Genomic DNA, 25,556 nt, shown 5'->3' with positions numbered 1-25,556 from the left:
TTCGTAAAATGGCCCCTCCCTAATTTCTTAACTTTGGGGATTCTCCTTATATGTGCAGAATACTATTTAGTAATTTAAAACAGAAATAAATCCTTGTCTTAGGTGCGTATTTTGCATTGCATATCGTCAAATACTAATACTGCTCAGAGGGGGCCCAGAGTGGTCGAGTGGTTCAAAGAGCTCACCGTTACGGATCACTGATATCTCACCTCAGTCTGCGTGGGTTCGTGTCTCGGGCTCGGCCAATGTGGGTATGTGAGAAAGCTTGCCAGTAGCTTCTCGTGGGTCGGTGGCTCTTTCCGGGGTTTTCCCGGGTTCTTCCTCCACCGTTTATACTGGCCGCCATGTGCTGACAAAATGGCGTTAAACCCTACAACAACAACAACAATTCTGCTCAGAAAAGCTCAATAATAAGTCATACAAGTGGGAAACGAGAGAAACCCAAGCAAGTGTAAACTCAGAGTATCCTTACATGTGGTCATTGGTAATCGGAGTAAATGTTCTAAAGTATTTGCTCGTTTAAGAACATTTCGGTTGCTCGGTTGTTATCTTGAGGTAATTGGAAATATGGGGAATGAATCGGCCTCACACCAGACTCGCGCAGGTGTTTGATTCTCTAGACAGAGATCCTTTGCATGTAACAGTATAAAGAGACACTCTAAATAAACAGCACTACCGGTTGTTTTGGCTCATAAGCAACCTCTACTTACTTCAGAAATATTTGTATAGCCTCGACATTTTGCTTATGTCAATACGAGATGAACACATTCATAAAATTTCATAAAACAATAAGCACCATTCTACAATAACATAATATGATTGATATGATATATAGAATTGCGGTAATGTTCTAACCGGACATGATTAGGTAACTGACATACTTTATGGAACACATTTCCAGTAATCTGCATAGAATATTTTGTTGTTACACTTTTGTGCTAAAGGGCCAAAACTACTAAAATACATTATGTAAACATCAACATTAATGCTTGAGAACATGAAACTGTCTTGGGTATTATATGACCTAGTAAACAATAATCCAATTTTTAATCCAAACTAGTGCATATTTTCTGCGTGATGAAAATGGGGAGTTTCGCTGCGTTTTGTTTTCTTTCATCCCTGTTTTTTTTTTAAATAGAAATAAACGTTCTGTCAAGTTAGATAACAATACCGCTTGTCTAATACACAATCTAGCACCAGTAAAGTGCATAGTAATTTTAGACACCCGAAAAATGTAAATCGTGTGCAAGTTTGCTGATAAATTCTATCTATTAGTGTAATTCACAAATATAAGCCTTGAAAAATTAAGGAGCAAAAATTCCCCGCTAAAAAATGGTACCTTGCTCAAGTAAGAATTAGTGGTTCGAATCCGTTACCTGTATTTTGCTCCGGACACTGGAGTAGGTATCCATGGGAACCAGTAATTATTTTTACATCTTGTAAAGCCCCCTGCAAATCAAAGAAACGCTGAATGAAATGACAAATAAATGACAGGACATGATATGAGTAAAGTCAACCCATCTTACTCAAGTTTTCCCATGCTGAGGCCGGTCGTGATTATTAAACCTTTCTAGGTGAGAAATAAAGTGTAACACTGGTAGGGGATAACAGAACTATGGTTAAAGTACCCCATAACTTGATTACCTTATATATCTTTCTGCTCTACTGCACTCCTGGCAAGGATCATACAATACCACCTCATTCAAACGCGGTCCATGCCAATCGTGGAGCATAACGACTGAGGTAAGGCGGCCTTACAATTAAGTGCATGAGGCATAGAGTGGAATTGCTGAACAATAAAATGGGATCCACACATAACCACGAACCGTGTTATAATGAAGGGACTTGTGAATTAGTGGCATTTCAATGAATTTTAAATCATACAAATAAATTCTTATCTACCGATTCATCTGAAGGAAAATGTTTACTCAGAAACTACGACGGAAATAAACTTTGTCAATATATTTCAAAAGAGTCACCAGTATCGAATTTATGAAAAGGCTTTCCATAAAGGCACTTTGATGGTAATGAGCTTAGTAAACAGCTTTCAATATATGAATTAAGATGTTATAAACGCGGTCAAGAACTTTCAACAGAGTCACTATGATAGTAACGAATTTATTGAATAGCTTTCTCGAGAGACACTATGCCGGTGATGAACTTATTCAATAGCTTTCAACTGAGGCACTATGCCGGTGTGATGAACCTATTAAATAGCTTTCAACAGAGGCACTATGCCGGTGTGATGAACCTATTAAATAGCTTTCAACAGAGGCACTGTGCTGGTGATGAACTTATTCAATAGCTTTCAACAGAGACACTATGACGGTGATGAACTTATTCAATAGCTTTCAACAGAGGCACTATGCCGGTGATGTACTTATTCAATAGCTTTCAACAGAGGCACTATGCCGGTGTGATGAACCTATTCAATAGCTTTCAACAGAGGCACTATGCTGGTGATGAACCTATTAAATAGCTTTCAACAGAGGCACTGTGCTGGTGATGAACTTATTCAATAGCTTTCAACAGAGGCACTATGCCGGTGATGTACTTATTCAATAGCTTTCAACAGAGGCACTATGCCGGTGTGATGAACCTATTCAATAGCTTTCAACAGAGGCACTATGCTGGTGATGAACTTATTCAATAGCTTTCATCAGAGACACTATGACGGTGATGAACTTATTCAATAGCTTTCATCAGAGACACTATGACGGTGATGAACTTATTCAATAGCTTTCATCAGAGACACTATGACGGTGATGAACTTATTCAATAGCTTTCATCAGAGACACTATGACGGTGATGAACTTATTCAATAGCTTTCATCAGAGACACTATGACGGTGTCTGAGGCACTGACGGTGATGAAGTTATTCAATATCTTTCTACAGAGATACTATGACGGTAATGAACTTATTCAACAGCTTTTAACATAGACACTATGACGGTAATTAATTTCTTCAATAGCTTTCTACAGAGACACTGTGACGGCAATGAACTTATTCAATAGCTTTCAATGGAGGCATTATGATGGTAATGCATTTTCTAAACAGCTTTCAATAGGATATTGAATAACCGCTTTGAATTGCATCATATTTACGCAGAATCATAACTAACACGTCCTTTTCATTTAAGATTTTGTAAAATTAATATTGGCAAAATCTTTTTAAAAATACACTCTTAAAATTAATACAAAATAACGAATCATCAAAGTGCCATCTCCCCTAATACGCATGAGTAGGTTTTGCTGATAATAAGACTCATGCCATATGCTGTTCATATCAACTTACATATCAAGTATGAACAAAAACATAATCGACCAGAAATATAAATTCTGGTTTTTACCAACTTCAGACAATTTGGATGCCAAAAGTCCCAAAACAATATATACCAGTCAGACACATTCTTACTCATCCAAAATGTAAACGATATCATCAAACCATATACAAGATCTTAAATACAAAGTTTGAATAAACTATGCGCAGAAACACGCCCTTAAAATGATGCGATGCTGAGCCAATCAGATGAAATATCATCTCTTTAATATCTGTAGATTTCTCTCAAGTAAAGAGCATAGTCTTTATGTTCATGATAATTTGTGTAATTTTAAAATCCACACAGAAATGTAGCCAATCAATGACATCCCAGATTACAACATTAACATGCATATTCATGATCGATACAATAAAAAATCTAGACACCATAACCTTGTTGAAGAGGGTTCGATCAATATCTTGAGAAATAAAATGTATAGGGTGGTAAACGGCTGAGCCAATAAAATCCCCAAACCATCTCATTTCTACATCTCATACATTGTCAGATAATCAAAACAAGCTCAGGGCTTGATGAATTTGAGCTTTTATACAAAATGTAAGCATAATCTACATAGAAATGTAACCTGCTGGAACCGAATCGGCCATTAGGAATTCATATCACACGTTTTACATGGTTGGGTAAAGCAATTGGTTGATTGGTTAATTTGTTGACTGGTTGATTTTTAATAGCAAATCAACATGTGCAAGGTTATATCATGCTGAGGCAATTGGAATGAAGTACTTTGCCCCCCCCCCCACACACACACACACACCACATCACAGCAGCCGATTCAACCCAATTTCAGCAGGACTCAAACTCACGCTTTTCTGGTCGCGGTGCCGCGCTCTAATCGTTCTGCTACAATGGTTACTAGGTAAAGCAGATAGTACTCAGATTTCGAGACATTGGTGATATAAGCTAGTCTTATGTCCAATTCCTTACTGCAAGAGACTATATAGCTGACTTGCGAGGAAATGTTGGGGCATATCTCAGCCTTGGAAAAAAATGTCTACTTCGTACCTGTAAAAGGCATTTAGTTTGGTAATATATAGTTGATTTTAGCTTACTGGAAATGCAGGCAAAAGAAGGTGGACCGTTCAGACCTATCAATTATGCGCCGTTTGCTGGCCTCAAACCAGAGACATTGGTCTGCAGCCTAACACAGTATAGTGTTCAAGTTAATGGCGACAGCGAAACAGGACGAACATGTTAATGGTTTGATTGGCGCTTAAAGGCACATCGATACGTACGAAGTTATATCCTGCCGGGGGAGATATTAGTAAAGGAAAATGAATTGCCCGAAGAGCTTCTATGGCGGCTTACCCGGCCTTGGCTGAGAAAGGTTCGAACCGAACATTTCTTATCGGAGTTCTGCATGCAAACACTCCCCCACAACGGCAGCCTATCTCCTATCGAGATAATGTGCACATTGACGGTAATTGGGCGAAACAAGATAAAGTAACCGTAAAATAATGCATGCCACTGAATACAATTCTATTAACAATGGACTTGAAACAGTCTTCATGTTAGCAAATTCATCATAGGGTCAAAGAAATGAAATAAAAAGATGTTTATTGGTTTAAAAAAAACCACATGCATATTTACTAAAAAGTCACTTTTACAATATTGCTCATAAATGAATAAAATGAGTGTACTAGACCTCTCAAAAACTGAGTACCCATATACGACGTTTCATGGCTGACACTAGTGCAACATATGTACTATTGAAACCTTTATTAAAATCATCTACATTCAAGGAATGTTACATGGAAGCGATCAGTCTCTGGTTTGCCCTTAATGCCCATACAACATGACTGGTGTTAAAACCATATACAAACATTACAGTTTTGTCCTTACTGCCCGTACAACATGACTGATGTTAAAACCATATACAAACATTACTGTTTTGTCCTTACTGCCCGTACAACATGACTGATTTTAAAACCATATACAAACATTACAGTTTTGTCCTTACTGTCCGTACAACATGCCTGATGTTAAAACCATAAAAAAACATTACTGTTTTGTCCTTACTGCCCGTACAACATGACTGCTGTTAAAACCATATACAAACATTACTGTTTTGTCCTTACTGCCCGTACAACATGACTGATGTTAAAACCAGTTACAAACATTACAGTTTTGTCCTTACTGCCCGTACAACATGACTGATGTTAAAACCATATACAAACATTACAGTTTTGTCCTTACTGCCCGTACAACATGACTGATGTTAAAACCGTATACAAACATTACAGTTTTGTCCTTACTGCCCGTACAACATGACTGATGTTAAAACCGTATACAAACATTACAGTTTTGCCCTTACTGCCCGTACAACATGACTGCTGTTAAAACCATATACAAACATTACAGTTTTGTCCTTACTGCCCGTACAACATGACTGATGTTAAAACCGTATACAAACATTACAGTTTTGTCCTTGCCCGTACAACATGACTGATGTTAAAACCGTAAACAAACATTACAGTTTTGTCCTTACTGCCCGTACAACATGACTGATGTTAAAACCGTATACAAACATTACAGTTTTGCCCTTACTGCCCGTACAACATGACTGATGTTAAAACCATATACAAACATTACTGTTTTGTCCTTACTGCCCGTACAACATGACTGCTGTTAAAACCATATACAAACCTTACTGTTTTGTCCTTACTGCCCGTACAACATGACTGATGTTAAAACCATATACAAACGTTACTGTTTTGTCCTTACTGCCAGTACAACATGACTGATGTTAAAACCGTATATAAACATTACAGTTTTGTCCTTACTGCCCGTACAACATGACTGATGTTAAAACCATTTCCAAACATTGCTGCAACCAACTTATTAAAGTATGACTAGTAAGAAAATAGTTTATTCCATCACGTCTTTCCATGGCATGGCATGAATGAGAATAAAGTTGTTGCCCAATTATCCAAGGTGTTGTAATTTTTCATCCATCATTTCCCTCCATTAAAGCAAACAGTTACTTGAACAAGCACACCGCCCTGTAACAAGGAGCTAAATAATTGAGAAAACATTTAAAGAAGCATTTAGAAGTGTAAAGTAACAGATGGATTTTTTGATGCAGACACAGAAATGAGGTACAGATTGGCATGCAATGAACATTTCCAGTATCCATTCTAATCTTTATAGCTAAATACATCAGCCACTGTTTGATTTGTTAACCAGTAATGATGACCGTGACTTATTGTACGAACACTGATAGACAGGTACTAGATCTAAGAAAGCCCATGATTGATGCGAAGGGTAAGAGGAAGTCGGAAGCTCCAGATTTCAACAGAGATTTTTGCAGTATACGTCATCATTCAACAGATACCATAATCTGATATCCATTATGCCTTCAGCAAATCTATCTTCCATAGCTCTGGGATTATAAACAATTATGATGAACTGACAAAACCTTTACAGCAAAAATTGCCGACATAGCAAGATTTCAACTGCCATTTATTTTCAGAGTCGGGGTTTCTATATGACTTTATCAAGATAGTTCCTGTAATTTGATAGTACCTCACAAACTGCATATACAGCATTCTATTTTGTACTTGATATTTAAACATAGACATTTTTTAATTAAAATATAACCCAACAGTTGATAAACATACGATCCCGACTTTTCATGTATTAAAACCGGAGACTCCTTTCCAGAAGTGTAAATTCATGACATTTGCTATAATGGATACCTTCCGATGACAAGGAAAACTAACATTATTTTAACTTAATAGTAACTGGGAAACCTACAAGAAATTATTTAGCGGAAGAAAGTGCGATTTTCTAGTTTCGTCGATTCTTCCATCTGAAAATTATGATGTGGTAATCACTTCTGGAGAAGTCGTGATATTAAATAAGTTCCTGAAGTTTCATTAGTGCTAGAACACACAAACATTATAATGCCAGAACACATGAACACTATATTTCTTGAACATATGAAGATTACAATGTTATAACACATGAACATTACATGCTAGAACACATGAACATTACAACGCTAGAACACACAAACATTATAATGCTAGAGCATATGAACATTATAATTCTTGAATACATGAACATTACAATGCTAGAACATTACAATGCTATAACACATGAACATTACAATGCTAGAATATCCAAACTGTATAATGCTTGAACACATGAACTTATAATGCTAGAGCACATGAACATTACAATTCTATAGCACATGAACATTACAATGCTAGATCACGTGAACATTATAATGTTAGAATTTACAAACTTTATAATGCTTGAACACATGAACTTTATCGTGCTTGAACACATGAACATTATAATGCTTGAATACAAACATTACAATACTAGAATACATGTTAAAACACATGAACGTTACTATGCTAGAACACATGAACATTACATGTCTGAATATATGAACATTATGATTCTTGAATACATGAACATTACAATGTTCTAGCACATGAACATTACAATGCTAGAATATACAAACTTTATAATGTTTGAACACACTAACATTACAATGCTAGAACACATGAACATTACATGTCTGAATATATGAACATTATGATTCTAGAACACATGAACATTACAATGTTCTAGCACATGAACATTACAATGCTAGAATATAAAAACTTTATAATGTTAGAACACATGAACATTATAATGCTTGAACACACGAACATTACAATGCTAGAACACACGAATATTACAAAGTTAGAACACTCGAACATTACAATGTTAAAACACGTGAACATTACAATTTTAGAACACAAGAACATTACAATGTTAAAACACATGAACATTACAGTGCTAGAATACATGAACGTTATAATGCTTGAACACATGAACATTACAATGCTAGAACATATGATCATTATGTTTGAATACATGAACATTACAATGCTAGAACACAAGAACATTACAATGCTATAACACATGAACTTTATAATGCTTGAACATATGAACATTACAATGCTAGAATACACAAACATTACAATGCTTGAACACACAACAAGTTTCAATGATAGAACACACGAATATTACAATGCTAGAACATGCAAACATTATAATGATTGAACACATGACCACCAACTGGGACATCTCTCATGGGCGCATCTCTCATGAACAACCACCAACCGGGATATCTCTCATGGGCGCAGTTCCATCGTCTCTCGAGACTAACGGATGCCAACTAACTAACTAACTAGCACACACGAACATTCCAATGCTAAAGCACACGAACATTACAATGCTAGAACACGCAAACATTATAATGCTTGATTACATGAACATTATAATGCTTGAACACATCAACATTACAATGCTAGAACACACGAACCTTACAATGCTAGAACACACGAATATTACAATGCTAGAACATACGAATATTACAATGCTAGAACACACGAACATTACAATTCTAGAACATACGAACATTACAATGCTTGAACAAATGAACATTACAATGTTAGAACATACGAACATTACAATGCTAGAACACACGAACATTACAATGCTAGAACACACAAATAATTACAATGCTAGAACACACAAATAATTACAATGCTAGAACACATAAATAGTACAATGCTAGAACATACGAACATTACAATGCTTGACCATATGAACATTACAATGTTAGAACATACGAACATTACAATGCTAGAACACACGAACATTACAATGCTAGAACACACAAATAATTACAATGCTAGAACACACAAATAATTACAATGCTAGAACACATAAACATTACAATGCTAGAACATACGAATATTACAATGCTAGAACACACGAACATTTCAATTCTAGAACATACTAACAATACAGTGATTGAACATATGAACATTACAATGTTAGAACGTACGAACATTACAATGCTAGAACACACGAACATTACAATGCTAGAACACACAAATAATTACAATGCTAGAACACAAATAATTACAATGCTAGAAAACGTAAACATTACAATGCTAGAACATACGAATATTACAATGCTAGAACACACGAACATTACAATTCTAGAACATACTAACATTACAATGCACATATGAACATTACACTGTTAGAATACACAAATAATTACAATGCTAGAACACAAACATGTTATAGGGACCAACATATCAACCCTCAGTACTTGTGAACGTCATCAATGGAGTTCGCCATGACACTAGCTGAACATAGTATTAGCTAAAGATAATAGACCATTTTCAGTACCTGACATTTTTATAAGTATTTACCACTCATTCGGCGGATGGCGAACTTGACCGTAACAATAATCTCATAGTACAATCAAATGTATTACAAACATAATCTTAAATTCTACATAACACAAATACACAAGCCTGGGCTTGTAATATATGCAGATTCTGGATTGGAATCATTGAGGCCTATTCTCTATACGCGTCCTCAAGAAAACGTGGTCACAGCAAGTAAACTCGTACTTTCTCAAGAACATACACATCACAATCTCTCTCTCTCTCTCTCTCTCTCTCTCTCTCTCTCTTCATGCTGAAATCCCATCGATGATCCCGATGCTATGCTAATTAAGCGTAGTTATATAATGGTAAAATCAGCACACACACACACACACACACACACACACACACACACATATATATATATATATATATATATATATATATATATATATATATATATATATATATATATATATATAGATGGATGATTGGATAGATAGATAGATAGATAGATAGATAGACAGATAGATAGATAGACATTGTCCTTTTTACTACCAGAAGACTTAAAACGAACTTATCTTACAAGATAACAGACTGGATGAAGATAGTGTCGCTCCATCAGTATGGTCTTTTTTTGTTTCGAACAGTGCATACTGTCTATCAAGAAGAATACATGATATATTCTTAATTGACACCAAAAATGACAGATATGTACATGTTCGAAAGAAAGGGAGGAGAGAAACGAAAAGATGCTATCAGCCATCAATCCCTACAACACTTAGTCTCCTGACATTCCATCAATCCCTGCAACAATTAATCTCCTGACTTGACGAAGATAATTGGTTAATAACTTCTTTCATAGATCCTGATACAGAACACAGAATGTTTATACTGCCTTATCATCAATAGCCATAAAAATGTGTATACTGTCTTATCATCAATAGCCATACAAATGTGTATACTGCCTTATCATCAATAGCCATACAAATGTGTATACTGCCTTATCATCAATAGCCATACAAATGTGTATACTGCCTTATCATCAATAGCCATAAAACTGATTATCATTTGAAACTAAGGAACAACACTTTTCCACAAGCTCTCTATACTCGGTCAGTTTAAGACAAGAGATGCGTACTACAACAATCAGTTCATGTTCACAGTCTCGATTATTATTAAAAGTTAAGGTTGTATAAATACAGATCAGTATACAATGTGATTAAATGAGTACTTAGCTTAATTTAATGTGATCTGAATAACAGTATGGCTATATAAATTATTAATTTCCTTACAATTTCTATATCTTTTAAATAGGACAATATCATCCTATCGATGTTAAACTTGACAAAAATGATTGTAACTTAATGACCTTACGACACACTTGATGTAGGCGATTGCAGCTTAATGACCTTACGACACATAATTGGTGCAGGTGACTGTAACTTAATGACCTTACGAACCACATACAATAATGGTGATTGTAACTTAATGACCTTACGAAACACACTTGATGCAGGAGATGGTAACTTAATGGCCTTAAGACACACACTTGATGTAAGCGATTGTAGCTTAATGACCTTACGACACACTTGATGCAGGTGATTGTAACTTAATGACCTTACGAACCACACTTGATGCAGGTCATTGTAACTTAATGACCTTACGACACACACTTGATGCAGACGATTTTAACTTAATAATGAGTGTTGTTTTAATGCATTCCAATCTTCTAATCTGGCGTATTACTTGATGTAGTTTCTAGCCACAACATAACATTTTAAATGGTTTTATAAACAGTCCATATAAATGTTATATCCCACCTTTCGAAGGTGTCATCTCAAATAATGATGAACCCACATTCATTTGTAATTTCCAAGGATATGCATTTGAAACCAAATGAATACAGCATACTTTTAGAAACTCTAACATAGAAGGCACTTTTTCAGGGTCAAATGGGGGGGGGGGGTCGGGGGGTGCTTAAAAATTTCAAAAAAGGTCTGACTTTCCTCGAAAATACTCGAAACCCACCCAACCCGCTGATGAGGTCCGGTATTTTCTTGTGAATTGTTTTAATATTTTTCTGTGCAATCATTTTTACATATGAATCTCTTATACTGGTAAAGAAATAATCTATTTGGAATTGACTTAGGCCCCTAACTCCATCAGTGCACTTTCTGTGGACATCTATGTCTGTGAATGTCGGAACTGTATTTTGTCAGGCTTTTTGTTTCTGTATCCAAACATAAACAGGGCTTGTAAAGGTACCAGTCTTGTTTCTTTTCAATTGGACACAGATTTTGTGAATCTTCGTTTCGCTCGCTTGCAGCTCCAGAATGAGATATTGTCTCGATGAACTCGAGAAGAACTCTTTTCACACCAGCTTATTTACTGGTGGAAAATGTTGTCCCGTCTGGCTTTAAAATTGATTGGAAAGTATTCATGTAAGAGTTTACACAGTCCGCAATAGTCCTCCTCGTCTTCACCTTCCTTTTTCTTTTCTCTTTGCTTTACTCTTTCCTGCTCTTGCATGATTTATTTTTTTATGCATCTTTAGCCCGCTTGATTGCTGACCCTTTCAATCCTTTTATTCTGTTAATGACATGCTCGGATCTGTTTATCGATTCAATGTTACTACAATCACTAAGTGTCATACATACTAGGCCCTCTCTAGCTGCATATCTGTGAAGCACGAGTTTTCTTATCTCTTCTGTGTCTGAGTCTAATATATCTTGATGCACATCTGGATTTCTTCGTGATATGCATTTCTTGTAATGGTGTCAACCTTTAATGATATACCTTTTGTTCGATGTAACAGACCAACTGTTCTTACAGTATGATTCAAGTCATTATTACTAGCCTTTCTCCCCATGTACCTTTAGATGTTACAGAAAACCGATCTTACTGTATAATCCAAGTCATTTCTCCCAGTGTACCTTTCGATGTAACATACCAACCGTTCTTACAGTATAATCGAAGTCATTATCATTAGCCTTTCTTCCCATATACCGTTCGATGTAACATACCAACCATTCTTACAGTATAATTCAAGTCATTATCATTAGCCTTCCAGCCCATGTACCTTTCGATGCAACATACCAACTGTTCTTATAGTATAATCTAAGTCATTATCGCTAGCCTTTCTCCCCATCTACCTTTCGATGTAATAACCAACCGTTCTTACAGTATAATCCAAGTCATTATCATCAGCCTTTCTCCCCATCGATGCAACAGACCAACCGTTCGTACAGCATGATTCAAGTCATTATCATTAGCATGTATTCCCATTTACCTTACGTATATTTTGGATGCTATTTCCTCGCCCTTGTCTCATCTTGAAAAATCTCCGATACATCTTCTCATGAGATGACCTCCTTGATTACTGTATGCACTTGTATCTGCTAGTCTACTGTGGACGTATTTATTATTACATTGCTTATTACGTTCCCCTATCGCTTCAAGATGGCTAACGGGGCCCCGAGTGGCCGAGTGGTCTCAAGCGTTCTCCGTTACGGATCACTGCCATCTCACCTCTGTCTGCGGCGGTTCGAGTCTAGGATTCAGCCAATGTGGATATGTGAGAAAGCTTGCCAGTAGCTTCTCGTGGGTCGGTGGTTCTTTCCAGGGTTTTCCCGGGTTCTTCCTCCACCATTAATACTGGCCGCCATGTATAGCCTATCGTGTGCTGAAAAATGGCGTTAAGCCCCAAAACAACAACAACAACATCAAGATGGCTAACAGAAAGCTCCTGTTGGCACATAATGTTTCTCAGCTCTTCTGCCTAGGAATGTGGTCGCAAAACAAGGAACGTAACGAGAACCGAGATGCGTAAAGGCTAAACGCTGTTGACAATCGCCAAATGTTTTATGTTGCTGTTTTGATGTTCTCAGTACAGGATCTCAAATGGGTAATGATTTAATATTGAATTTATGAAACGAGTTGAACAATGTCAAGTTTTTGCAAGCCTTGGCGAGCAAAAGCTTGATATTATTCAACGAGATTCTTTTTATCACATAGTTTTTATTTCATTGGAAATTATTTAGATGGAAAAATGAACGGATAATTTCGTTCATTCTGACAGACGTTGCACCTTTCACATATTGTTCGTAACAATTTAGTCCCAACCAAAGTTGAACTAGTATTGACGTTTAAAAGTCGATTATACTTTCTTACAAACTGTAAATCAAAGAACAAGCGTCCTTCCGAATAAACAGAACATTTTACACAGACAAAATCATTTTCAACACAGAATGCGAGTGATGCCTCATTGTTTGATGCATTACCCATTAGATTACAGTAGAGAATCCATGTTTACGTAACCTCAAGTGTCACTTTTACAACTAAACATTACATTGTAGCTATATTCATGTGAAATAAAATTTACTGGATGCTGACATTCCAATATTTACTGTAATGTATGTGTGACCAGATATTTGCAGTTTGGAACAGTAGACTACAGAATATACAAACAAATTTCATTTTTGACTCGGAATTGCATCACATATTTACCGCGTAAATATGCAGTGGTTGGATAAACTTCTGTCAGTTAGGAGACCAGTTTATGTCCACATTATTTTGTGAACAGAGGATTTTCTATTTACTTCTGCAAGTTAACATTTAAACCACGCTTGTATATAGGGTGGATTCCATACTACAGATATACAGCCTCCCGCAACCCCCACCCAACACAAGCAATACCCGTAGTTTTACTTGTTGTTATTGTTTTTGTCCTGTGGTTTTAGCCATTTTTCCTGTTATGATATGTTAAACATGACATAACAAAGCCCTGTGGGGGCAAATTAGCCATATTGAAACAGACAAGACAATTTCTTTTTGCGAGTAGATTCGAAAAAGGCGGCCAAAATTGGTCACTGAAAACAAAAAATTCCAGAAAGCGGGGTTACAAACGTTTTCCCACGATCGCAAGCAATCAATAAAGAGAATACTGCACACTATTTTCATTGGCTTATTTGGACCAATCAGAATCACATAAAGCATCAAATCTTACGAAACTGCGCGCACTATAAGCCAAGTGTACCGACTATGTGATAAATAGTTAATAATTCACTGTCTCTATTAACATCATAATCTCATATTTTAGTACAATGTCAACCTGATGTTCAATAGGCTGACACTAAATGCATGATTTTAGACTGCTCAAATGCTGTACTTGAAATTCTGGAAGATATTGTATATTTTATTTTCTCATCAATAAACTTTAAATTTTCTTGCAATCATTTAGTCGGGTGCAAACAAAACATTTTCTTTTTACTCAGTACAGCCTTCACAAATGACACTTTTAATGTGGTAATATCACCATGTCAATCACTGATACGTGTAGGATGGCGGCATGCGAGTGGATCCTTTTGATCTTGACACTTGTCTATGCTACTGTCAGTACTGCAGATTAGTTTCATGGTACCTGTATTTCATCGATAAGGACGTGAGCATCGTGGAGAATAACATTGTCATCATTGTCTTCTTTTATATTTATATTTGAATATTCTTTCCTCTGCTCCTCCTATTCTTCTTCATCTTTATTTTCCTCTCCATTAATGGGTTTTATCTTTATCACTGACATCAATGTAAGGTAACAAATCAAGTGATACATCTGGATCATACTGAATGTTTGCAATATCTACAGCTTATTCGTGTAAGTGTATTGCATTCAGCTGTTGCAATTTAGGTAATATCCTGAAATACCCTCACCCCTTCTTCATTGAAGACGTTCACCGAGAAGTTTTCTTCTTTGACACCGTCATTCACTATTTCTTTGTGACATTATTATTGACGAATTCTTTGACACTGTTCTTGACAATGTCCACTTCCTCCGTATCATGAAAGGCCATGGATAAAAAGCTTTTGTCTAGATCCAAGTTTACTTGCTGAAATTCTGATTTTTTTTTCATCGAAGCCGGTTTCTCAAACATTTGCGAAGGGTGTAATGACGTATATCTAGTCCCAATCCGACTGAAATCAGATCTTCACTGTCCTACCATAATCACTAATTTTATCCGCCACTTAGATTAAGCATTAGTTCTTCGCGTTTGGAAGACTGAGTAGGGTGAATGAAGAACATCAATGTATGCCAAATAATTTGATTCACTTTCATTTTTTTAAAAGCTGCATTTCCATTGGCTAATTCCAAACTCACCACAACATAACCCCTAAGTGGTGACTGTCAGATCTTCGCATAGGATCTTCACCTAGGGCAGTAGAGATCCAAACTGAATCAGATTTATCTAGTCGCACGTGGCTTGCTTCTCAAAACGTGCAAAAGCACAAGCTTTGTCTGAAGTCCTCTTTAGTGTCAACCGTTCCAGATCTGTTTTTAGTCGGGGTTAATCCTTGCATGATCAATCTTTTTTCTTCCCACGGTGAAGATACAATGACAATACATCATTTAATCGTTTGGAATGCCTTTAATAGTGATGGGCCGTGTGAAAAGTTGATATGTTTTCTTTCTCCTGGTTGAGGTAATCTTTTCACGATGAGCTACTGAAGACTGACCTTGCAACAGACAAGATGGCAGTCTCTGCGACTAACCAAATATTCAATAGACGACGTGACGTCGCTTGCTTTAACCTAGAATAGTGGGGATGGTAGGGGTCGGAAACCTATTTACATAGCGTGCCACTTTTTTCCGGATTAATTAAAAAATGAACGAGCGCGTGTCATCAGTAAGAGGGCAACACTGTTAAAATCGAAATGTTTGGCTGCACTTTGCGTGCCACACAAATCCTCTTGACGTGCCACCTTATGGCACTCGTGCTACCTTATGGCACTCGTGCTATGGGTTGCCGACTCCTGGGGTATGGTTTGAAACTGACAAATTTCTGGATGAGGCTTTCTTGAGACGTCCGTGTTCATTTCACAGACTTTGGCTTATACTGGAAGCTGATGTGTTGTCACGGTAGTTGATGAACAACTGGTCTGGCATAATATCTTGTACGAGACCACTGCAATTTCTGTTAACGTTCAGTGATGACTCAAAATGACAATATAAAGAGGCCAGTTTTGAGTAGTAGTGTTTCTTCTAATAAATACTGGAATTGTAAAGGAACATTTAGGCACCATTCTCTCCTTGTTTCAAAGGGATTCCAGTTAAAGGGGTCAGCAAACCAATGCTTCTCCTATTTGAAGTATTGAAAACAAAAGGAATCACGACTTCTGAATTCCTCTGGAAGATCTTGGTCATATTATTTGTAAAAAGATGCTTACTTCGATTTGAGTTCAAAACCTGGGCTTTCCCTGGGAAATTGCATTGTCTTTTGTGTACAGTGAAATAATATATATATATGTGTTGTAAACAAAGGTTTTATTCCTCTTTTTAATATCAGTCTTTGGGATTCTATGATCAGAGTTTATATCTGCGTTCTGATGAGATAAATTAGTTAATTATCTGCTGAAATTACATAGTACTCATTGACATTTTGGAATTGTTGTGAATTCATTTAAAGACATCCTAGATTATATCATTGTGATACCGTAAGAACATTGGTACGTCAGCACACTGAATATGATTGGAATTAATTGGGAACATTCTCTACGTTAGTACTTGTAAGAAAACCTTTAGTATTATTTTGGATTTAATTCACAATACTTTAAGTTCTTCTTAAGTTTTCACTTTGTAAGTTAGAGAAGTACATTTTTATTTTTTTATTTTACTAAATTTGTTGCTGTCCCTTTTTCTGCTACTTAGTTTAAGACAATGGAGTCGTAAAACTTCATGTAGACCCAAACTTCAAATATCAATAGATGCTAATTTTTGAAGCAGGTTCCATGTTGATTTGTGTGAGCTGTTTGAAACTATAGACTGTTTCGTTTAAGCGATCATCACATACCACTTTACAAATCTGGAAGTCATCATATGATGAAAACGTACTGAAAGAAAAATGGCAACGAAACAAATTTCTTTTCTTCTATTTGTATTATCCAGCATCATGTCTCTGTAATTCTTGTACAATATTTCCTGTCTTCACAATTTTCTTTTTTGTTGTGAATCGAATAATTAGATTTAAGGAACTTTACAATATCACATATGACATTGACAGTTCCATCTTTATTTCAATTGCAATGTAGAGACTCCAGAAATGGTATAAAAAATTATAACCTGTTGAAGAGTGATATTATTTAACTTCCTGGCACAAATAATTTATACAAATTAGAAATTTAGACAGGATATGAAATTAGTATATTTGGACTATGATTTTTACATTTGGAAGATAACAAAAATACAATTATGACTGATAAATGATACAATAATTAACTACAAAAAAATCATTTGACCATTATCCCAATTGCTTCAATTTGTTGTGTGAATGCTTGTTTTTGCACAAAGCTTGTGTCAATTCGATAATACTTTCCATTTCAAAATATATATTCTAAAGTCCATAGTTTCCATCAATGTTATTTCCATATTTCCAATGTCTTTAGCCATATATTATTATTATTATTATTATTATTTACGAATATTCACTTTTAATATATCCAAAGACAATATCAGGCCAAAGTATTTCTTCCTTGATCTTCTTTGACCAGGAAATGACCAGCATATGACGATGAAAATGACATGTAGATTGTTTTTATTTAATTTATGGAAGGATATGAAAATGACAGGGTTAGATTTTCGGAGAGCACTCTGTTATTGATTAATCTGGAGCTTTTATATATATATATATATATATATATATATATATATATATATATATATATATATATATATATATATATATATATATATATATGTGTGTGTGTGTGTGTGTACAAGAAGAAACTCTCAATAGAAGGCGTATACATGTGATATAATGAGCTAATAATGATGCAAAATACTGAATACAAATAATACAGTATTCCTACTATTTCTTCATCTTGGAATTCTTGATTACATCACTTCCTATGAGTCTTTAAGCTGACACTAAATAGTCTTGTAAAATCCAAGTTAAAAACTGTTCAGACCACATCGTTATAGTGATTTTCAAACACAGCACAATAGTCATAGAGTCTCAATTTGGTACACAGCGTAGACCTACAATCTAATGAACCGAAAACAGTAGAGAAATCCCAAATGTAAAGGCTAGCTTGCATGCATAGGGAACTCATATAGGGCTTTATAGCTGGATGGTTGGCTGGAACTCTAAATGCGCAGCGGCACAGATATATATATATATATATATATATATATATATATATATATATATATATATATATATATATATATATATATATATATATCTGTTTGTGTGTATTATATAGATAGATCGATCGATCGAGAAGACATGATAGGTGCATAGTAGAAAGATTGATAACTTCTAATGGAAATTGAATCTGTGATGTCGACTCCAGTATCACGTTCACTAAATACATTGTTCATGGCATTACAGCTCTGAAAATAGAGAAGCAAGAATTGATGGGAAACTTAAGTTTAATGTACTTACCCTAAATTGTCCACTTTGTTTATTCCTTTGACCAACAAACAGTGACAAGTAACTTCCTGCCGTAAAGTCCCTATCTACATTTTTTATCACACGTTCGTATATTTTGCTACAGTTTACAAATAATGTTATGTGACTTCCACTCAAAGTCAATGCCACCTGGTGCCACCTGTTATCTGCAAGTCTATATGGGAATGTTTCAACATGGATTTGTTGGTCATGTGTATAATGGAACCTAATTTCATCTCTCCTTCCACTGCTCTCCAGTTCCAAAAACCTGAAACAATTAAAGTGATATATGTATACAGACATACATATAGACAAAACTGTTGTTTCTAACCAAAGTGTGATACTTCTCATGTGAGCATATTAAACTAATGTGTATTCTCGCTTATAAGACGGATACAACTGCAAACTGCACAGGCTCAGATCTACGGGCGCATCAGATCTGCGGGCGCATTTTGGGTCTGTGCAGTTTGTTAGAAGTAATCAATAGAACAAACAACGCAGACCCCGACGGGCAGGCGATTATGCTACCGCAGATCAGAAACTTTGTTATTGCAGTTTGATTCGACTTATAATCGAGTAGAGTCGGTACCATCCTAAACGTAAAATTGATATAACCTTTTGATTTTAATACATATGTTGTCTGTACATCTGAAAATATTTACCGAATGTACTCGCTTATAAGACGAGTTCAACTTCACACAGCACAGACCCAAATATGTCATCGCATAATGCGATGGCTGATCTGGGTTAGTAAAATTGGTTAAGCCGGTAATCAGTAAAAACAAACAAACAACACAGACACTGATCTGCAGGCACATTATGCCTCGGCAGATCATCTTTGTTATTTGCCATTTGACCCGACTTATAAGAGTGTATACAGTGTATCTAAATATTGTAAGCACTGTAATTTTGGAAAAGAAAACAAAGATAAACATTTTCATGAAAAATGTCAAATGTGTTATCAAGGTAATAAAAGCAATCTTCAGAAATGGTCTTACGATCTTGGATCTTTTGACATTTGCTGGATCTTTGTGATCTGAAGCTCGGAACATCGATGCATTTATGCATTTCTTTTTAATTTTTTTTACATGAACAAGATCGTTATAGAAATTCGTCAATGACAAGCCTTTACTGACGTAATAAAATATTGCAATGAAAGAAAACATCAAGAGCTCGTGTTGTCCAAGCGTGAAATATAACTGTCTTTACCATTACTACAATGAACGAGAACTGGAATGGTGCAAAAGTTTGTAAATATTTTCGCAGTACATTCTGTTGTGGTCAGCGTAACACGGAAACATTATGACTGACGTATAGGATGAGCTCGCAATAAATTGGTGACTGAGAAGGATGGAATATGCTCCGATTGGGGCATAAGTGAATTTAAATTTAGACCCGCTAGGATAACTCTCCGACGGATATGTCATTGTATGATTAAGAGGAGGAATTCAGGGTTGAAACAAGCCAGAGAAATGTTTTGTAAAATCTTGGGCCATCTGAAATAGGTGTCATAAAATGATATTTTCCAGAATAGTTATTAATAAAGACGGACTAGAGATAATTATTCCGACTTCGATGGGAGTGTTAACATTTTGGCAGAGAGAGAAAGTTAATCCTGACCGACTACGCTAAGCGAGTGTGTGTGTGTGTGTGTGTGTGTGTGTGTGTGTGTGTGTGTTCCTAGACAAAATCCAGGGTTTAAGTAATCTCCCTCACGAGATTAGTCAGTCCAAGTTATTCTGCCAGAAAGGCAGTCTGAGGGACTCCGAGATCAGCAAAAAGTATTTTTCTCGTTAGATAAATTATGCAAAAGTCATAGGTCTGGAAGAATTTTAGAGGCACAGAACCAGAGAGACAGCTTCAGCTTCACAGAAAAGAGAGCGAGCCTCGGAAAAGCACAACGAGAAATAGTTCCATACCTGTGCACCACGTAGTGGGAACATACAGCACATAGCCAAGTTACGGTTGATGACCCTAAGAGGTTGGAGAGAGAGAGAGACAGAGACAGAGAGACAGAGAAGATATACGGCAGCGCTGACCTGTCACCAACAGAGATTAGGAAAGTACAGGAAGAAATCAGGTTATACTGATATGCCAGCAATTTAAGTTCGATCAGTCACTCGATTCTATGACAAAATTTGTTTGATCGGATAACAGAATGGCTAACTGCATTTCGCATAAATTTTGTAATTCTCTTTCTGAGTGAAGGTCTATCATTCCAATCTCATGTTCATTTCGTTAATGTAATTGATTAAACTGTTATATTGTACATATGTGGATTCGTGTTGTTCTATTCTATATCTTTGCTCAGATCTCTGTCATTCTGTCCATTAATTTCACGTTATGTTATTAATTACTCGATCCTGGCAATAACCGTGGTTGATCATCTCCTAGATAACGATAACCAAAGGACCATAACAGGTGTGGGATATATCATAATATATCTCCATCTACGTCCCTTACAAGAACACTGCCTATAAAATAGTTCAATTTATTGAATAAGTGCACTGTCACACCACTCAGCTCCCAAAATTAGAAAGTAGTTTTAATTAAGTTAAAGCTTTACCCTTTTAAAAATATTTCTACATCAAAACAGATCACACGCATATGTTTCATGACATTTAAACTTGAGAGAACTGGTGCTGTTAGGAATGATACATCGCAAAGGACTACGCTAATCAAAATGTTCTCGGCAGGGCCTTTCACACAGGAACGTATATTGAAAAACCAAAGTTAGAAGAAAAGGCATTCAATAGGAATTCGGTGGGTTGGTGTACAACACCTGCAAATGAAATACTGCAAGCCCGAATAATTCAAATCGTCGTAAATATAACAGTGAGTGATACTTTATTGGGATGGGGTACAATTTTTCCAACAGATATCGGGCTCAGACAAAGTCACGTCAACATAACAGTGCGGGATAAAAATAAAAAATTTGGAGTGACTTTTGTCGTTTTTTCATGTTTTTTTTTTAAACCAAGCAATGTCTGATACCAAAATTATGTAGCGGCCGAAACTAAAGGTATAACTTGCTATGATCCAGTGTGGTATAACTTGATATTATCCAGTGTGGTATAACTTGATATGATACAGTGTGGTATAACTTGATATGAAGCAGTCCAGTCCTAAACTGTTTATTGTGAAAACATGGTGCAGGTGAAAGATTCCATTATATGCAATTAACTAATGGCTTAGTAAAGCAATAAAACAATATGGACGGGGAGTAAACTAATTTTAATAATATAATACTTTCCTGTTATTATTGCGTTGCTATATCTTTCTCATGTCGCTAGTCCCCAGTCGATGGTGATTATTCCTTACTAATTGGAGGACCTGAGTAAAGAAAAAACAATCTGATTCCTGTCTGATACCTCAGTCAACTTCTGTCGTTATGAATTTTGGACTTCTAAAACTTGGAACGAAAATAAAATGATATTAGAGACAATAGGGATGATGGGAATCAGACAATAATAGAAGGTAAGTATTATATAAGTAAAATTTCTTTTACACCCACCACCACCACCCACCACCCACAAAATCTACATTTAAACGGCTGTAGTACAATAGCTGCAATTATTGCATTGCTGAATTTGCGATCCAGATGGGAGGTTGGTGGCCTAATATAATCTGTCAAAACGAACATGCGATTGTGGTCAGTAGCCTACAATAACGGAAGATTGCTTATCAACTTGCCGGGCTGAAATAATTGGGCCTAATATGTAAATGCCTGTGTCATTCATCGAAGGTAAAACGACAAGAAGGCGGAGTGATGTCGCAAGAACTGCAGAGGCTACATAAGAAGCCTTTGCAGAGGCAATGAAGTCCGCTGCCAGGTTCAGAGTCCTCAGGGAAGAGAAGGAGATCCGAGAAGACAAAGAAGTCTTATCATAAATTATTTGTGAGATTCTGTAGGAAGGGAAATGGACTGTCTCTTGACTGATGAGAATAGTTATCCCCATTTAAATGAAATTATGAGAAAGGATTAGATCGGACTTCGTTTGGATCGTAACTAGGCCAAGATGAGACACTGGCTCCCAACAATGTCACTGTGTCCCAACATTACGGCACATCTGTTAGAAGCACATGCATGAGAGTGTTGTGTATCAACTAGTCCTCGAAGTAATGGAAGATGTAGACCCCAAGTGACCTTAAACGAGACTGCTGTTATACTCATCGCCCCGATGAAGACTCTGGGATGAGAGTCTAGGCCGAAAGGAAGGGTTCTAGGTTGAAAAATCACCGATCCCATACAAAGGAACAGGAAGTTTCTGTGGTTTGGGAAGATGGAGAGGAGAAGACAGGAATTCTGGAGATCTAAGTAGATTGCCTATTAGTTCCGACTGAACGAGTTCTGAGTCGGATATTTCCATCTTGAAAGACTCTTCCATAAGTAACTTGTTTAACTTAGAAAGTTGGATAATGAGTCGATACTTTCCACCTTTTCTGAAGTTAGGTAGATCACTGGAATAAATTACGGGCTTTTAATATTTCTTACTGTCTCTACTGTACTCTTCCACGGAAGCAAGGGATGTATTTGACCCTTTACAGTTTCTGAACTTTTGATACAGCAGAGGGTTTCATTATATCTCAGGAAAAAAATAACCAGACAACAGCCATCTACTGTCACTGATTCAGTCTGACTTTGATATACTCTATGTTGGAACATCGTTTCAAGACTGTCTTGACAACCCTCCATGGCATGTGCGATAATGAAGGGTGTGGCTTTTTCGTGAGATAGGTCAGATAATCTAAACCCATGTCGACGTAATCATCCGTCTAGGAGGTGCAGCTCTAAACCCTGCGTCTGTACACTTATTTCTCGTACGAACAAGTGGAACCAAATGAGGCCCTTGATGGAGGTGAAAGGTCTCGGCATAGAGTTCAGTGATCGGATCACTGGGCATTATCCTGTCATCCAAGATAGATTTTATTGAGAAGCCTCTGATCTGAAATTCGATTCAGACAAATGAAATCGCCTAGATTTAAAAATAGGCCTACTAAAGCGGCAATACCGCGTTTCTCATCAGGAAGGTGTGACTATTTCAGTTCACCAGGAAGTGGCGAATAGCCCTCCTTTGCGCAAGCTGACAACTTGTGTCAGTTTTTCAGTCATCCCGTCTATGCGAGAACAAACAATTTACGTATCCCAGAAAAAGCAGTGGACCCCTCCTTTAAGGGAACAGGCGACTTTCCAAAAGTGTGAAGTGATCTATATCCTCCGTGGGAATGAATGGTGCCTTCCAGTGACGAAGATGAAGAAACAAGTCCCAAAGCTCAATGACTTTCCGCCATCTCCCATTCTTCGCCATGCTTAGGCAACAAAAAGGACAACTGTTCGTGTGTACACATGCATCACATACTAAGGAGATGGCGTGTATCCCAAGCAGCCTTTATATGACCACAAATATTCGCACCTTCATGCATACTGAATGCTGAAAATAAATATGGGAAAGAAACAATGAAAAGCAACAGGAAATGAGTGGGAAATACTTACCCTAAAAGCTGTTACAGAGAGAGAGAGAGAGAGAGAGAGAGAGAGAGAGAGAGAGAGAAAGACAAACAAGCACTACCACTCTAACTATTTTTATTTCTTTTATTTCATCAAAACTTAATAGAGACCTGTGTGCATAAAAAAAGGTATTTAATAAGTACAACACAGTTTGTTCTCCACCTTGTGTATGATTTAAAATTGTCTATACTTACTAAACTGTTACCGCTATTTGCTCTTAAAAAATAACGGAAAAGGCGAAACCAACAAGTTTAGCAAAATTCAACAAAAACGTTTTCCCTAGAATAAGAAGTTAAATTTTAAAAGAAGCCTACAAGATTGTGAATTAAATACAAGATAATCCTGAAGGTTCTATCACAACTCCAATAGTATAGCATTCCGAATGAATTCCTGTATTAAATGTGTAGATATACCAGTTGCCTTGAATGTGCCGATTTTACTAGTTTTGCTGTATCACAATGTTATAATCCAGAATGTCTTTGAATGAATTCGCAATAATCCGAAAGCAATATTTTAGTCCGAAAAGTCCATGAGCACTTTGTAATTCCAATGAATATTTAAAATAATAATTCTTCTCAAATTATAAATGAACAGGACTAAAGTTGATTTCGCAAAGACTTGTGTTAAGATGGGAATGAACACTTGTTTACTTCTTTTTTATATATAGACTACCACCTGATCTGTGACAGAACAAAATGCCATGGACCCAAGTCATTTCCTATGGAATTTTCCATCACACTCGTAAACAAGGATATGTCTGTTTATTTGTATTTTAGTAAATAACCTGACAATCATCTGATATATCATGTTTGTTTTTCCAGGGGAAAAAAACAATGTCCAGACTCTGCCATAAAAAGATCTTCAATATGGCTGTGAATGTAGCAATGCGGAAATACCTGCAACTATTTAATATACGAGCAACTATATATTGCTAGAGGTATTTTCAAACAGAAACACCCCAAAAGATGTTAGTGTAGCTGTACGGATACAGTCTGTTTCAGGACCAAATATATACTGCAAGAAGTGTTTCAGTGTAAACCAAATGCCAGTGTTGTTTTTATTACTTAAAGGCTGTTTAAATAAC

At 36.3% G+C, this 25,556-nt stretch overlaps 1 protein-coding gene across 1 annotated transcript in view; it reads right to left on the bottom strand.

Moving 5' to 3' along the window:
* LOC149792295 (protein kinase C-binding protein NELL2a-like) overlaps window positions 1–25,556 on the bottom strand; it is a 174,521-nt gene that overhangs the window by 88,896 nt on the left and 60,069 nt on the right. Inside the window, 2 exon segments of the mRNA XM_089970859.1 lie at window positions 1,377–1,449; window positions 18,958–19,231. Coding sequence (XP_089826985.1) covers window positions 1,377–1,449; window positions 18,958–19,231 — 347 coding nt within the window.

This window comes from Sinohyriopsis cumingii, chromosome 9, assembly GCF_028554795.1.
Source record: "Sinohyriopsis cumingii isolate HCF-2022 chromosome 9, ASM2855479v2, whole genome shotgun sequence".
Taxonomy (NCBI): domain Eukaryota; kingdom Metazoa; phylum Mollusca; class Bivalvia; order Unionida; family Unionidae; genus Sinohyriopsis; species Sinohyriopsis cumingii.
Note: the sequence above shows the minus strand (reverse complement) of the source record. Positions and strands in the feature narration are given on the sequence as shown.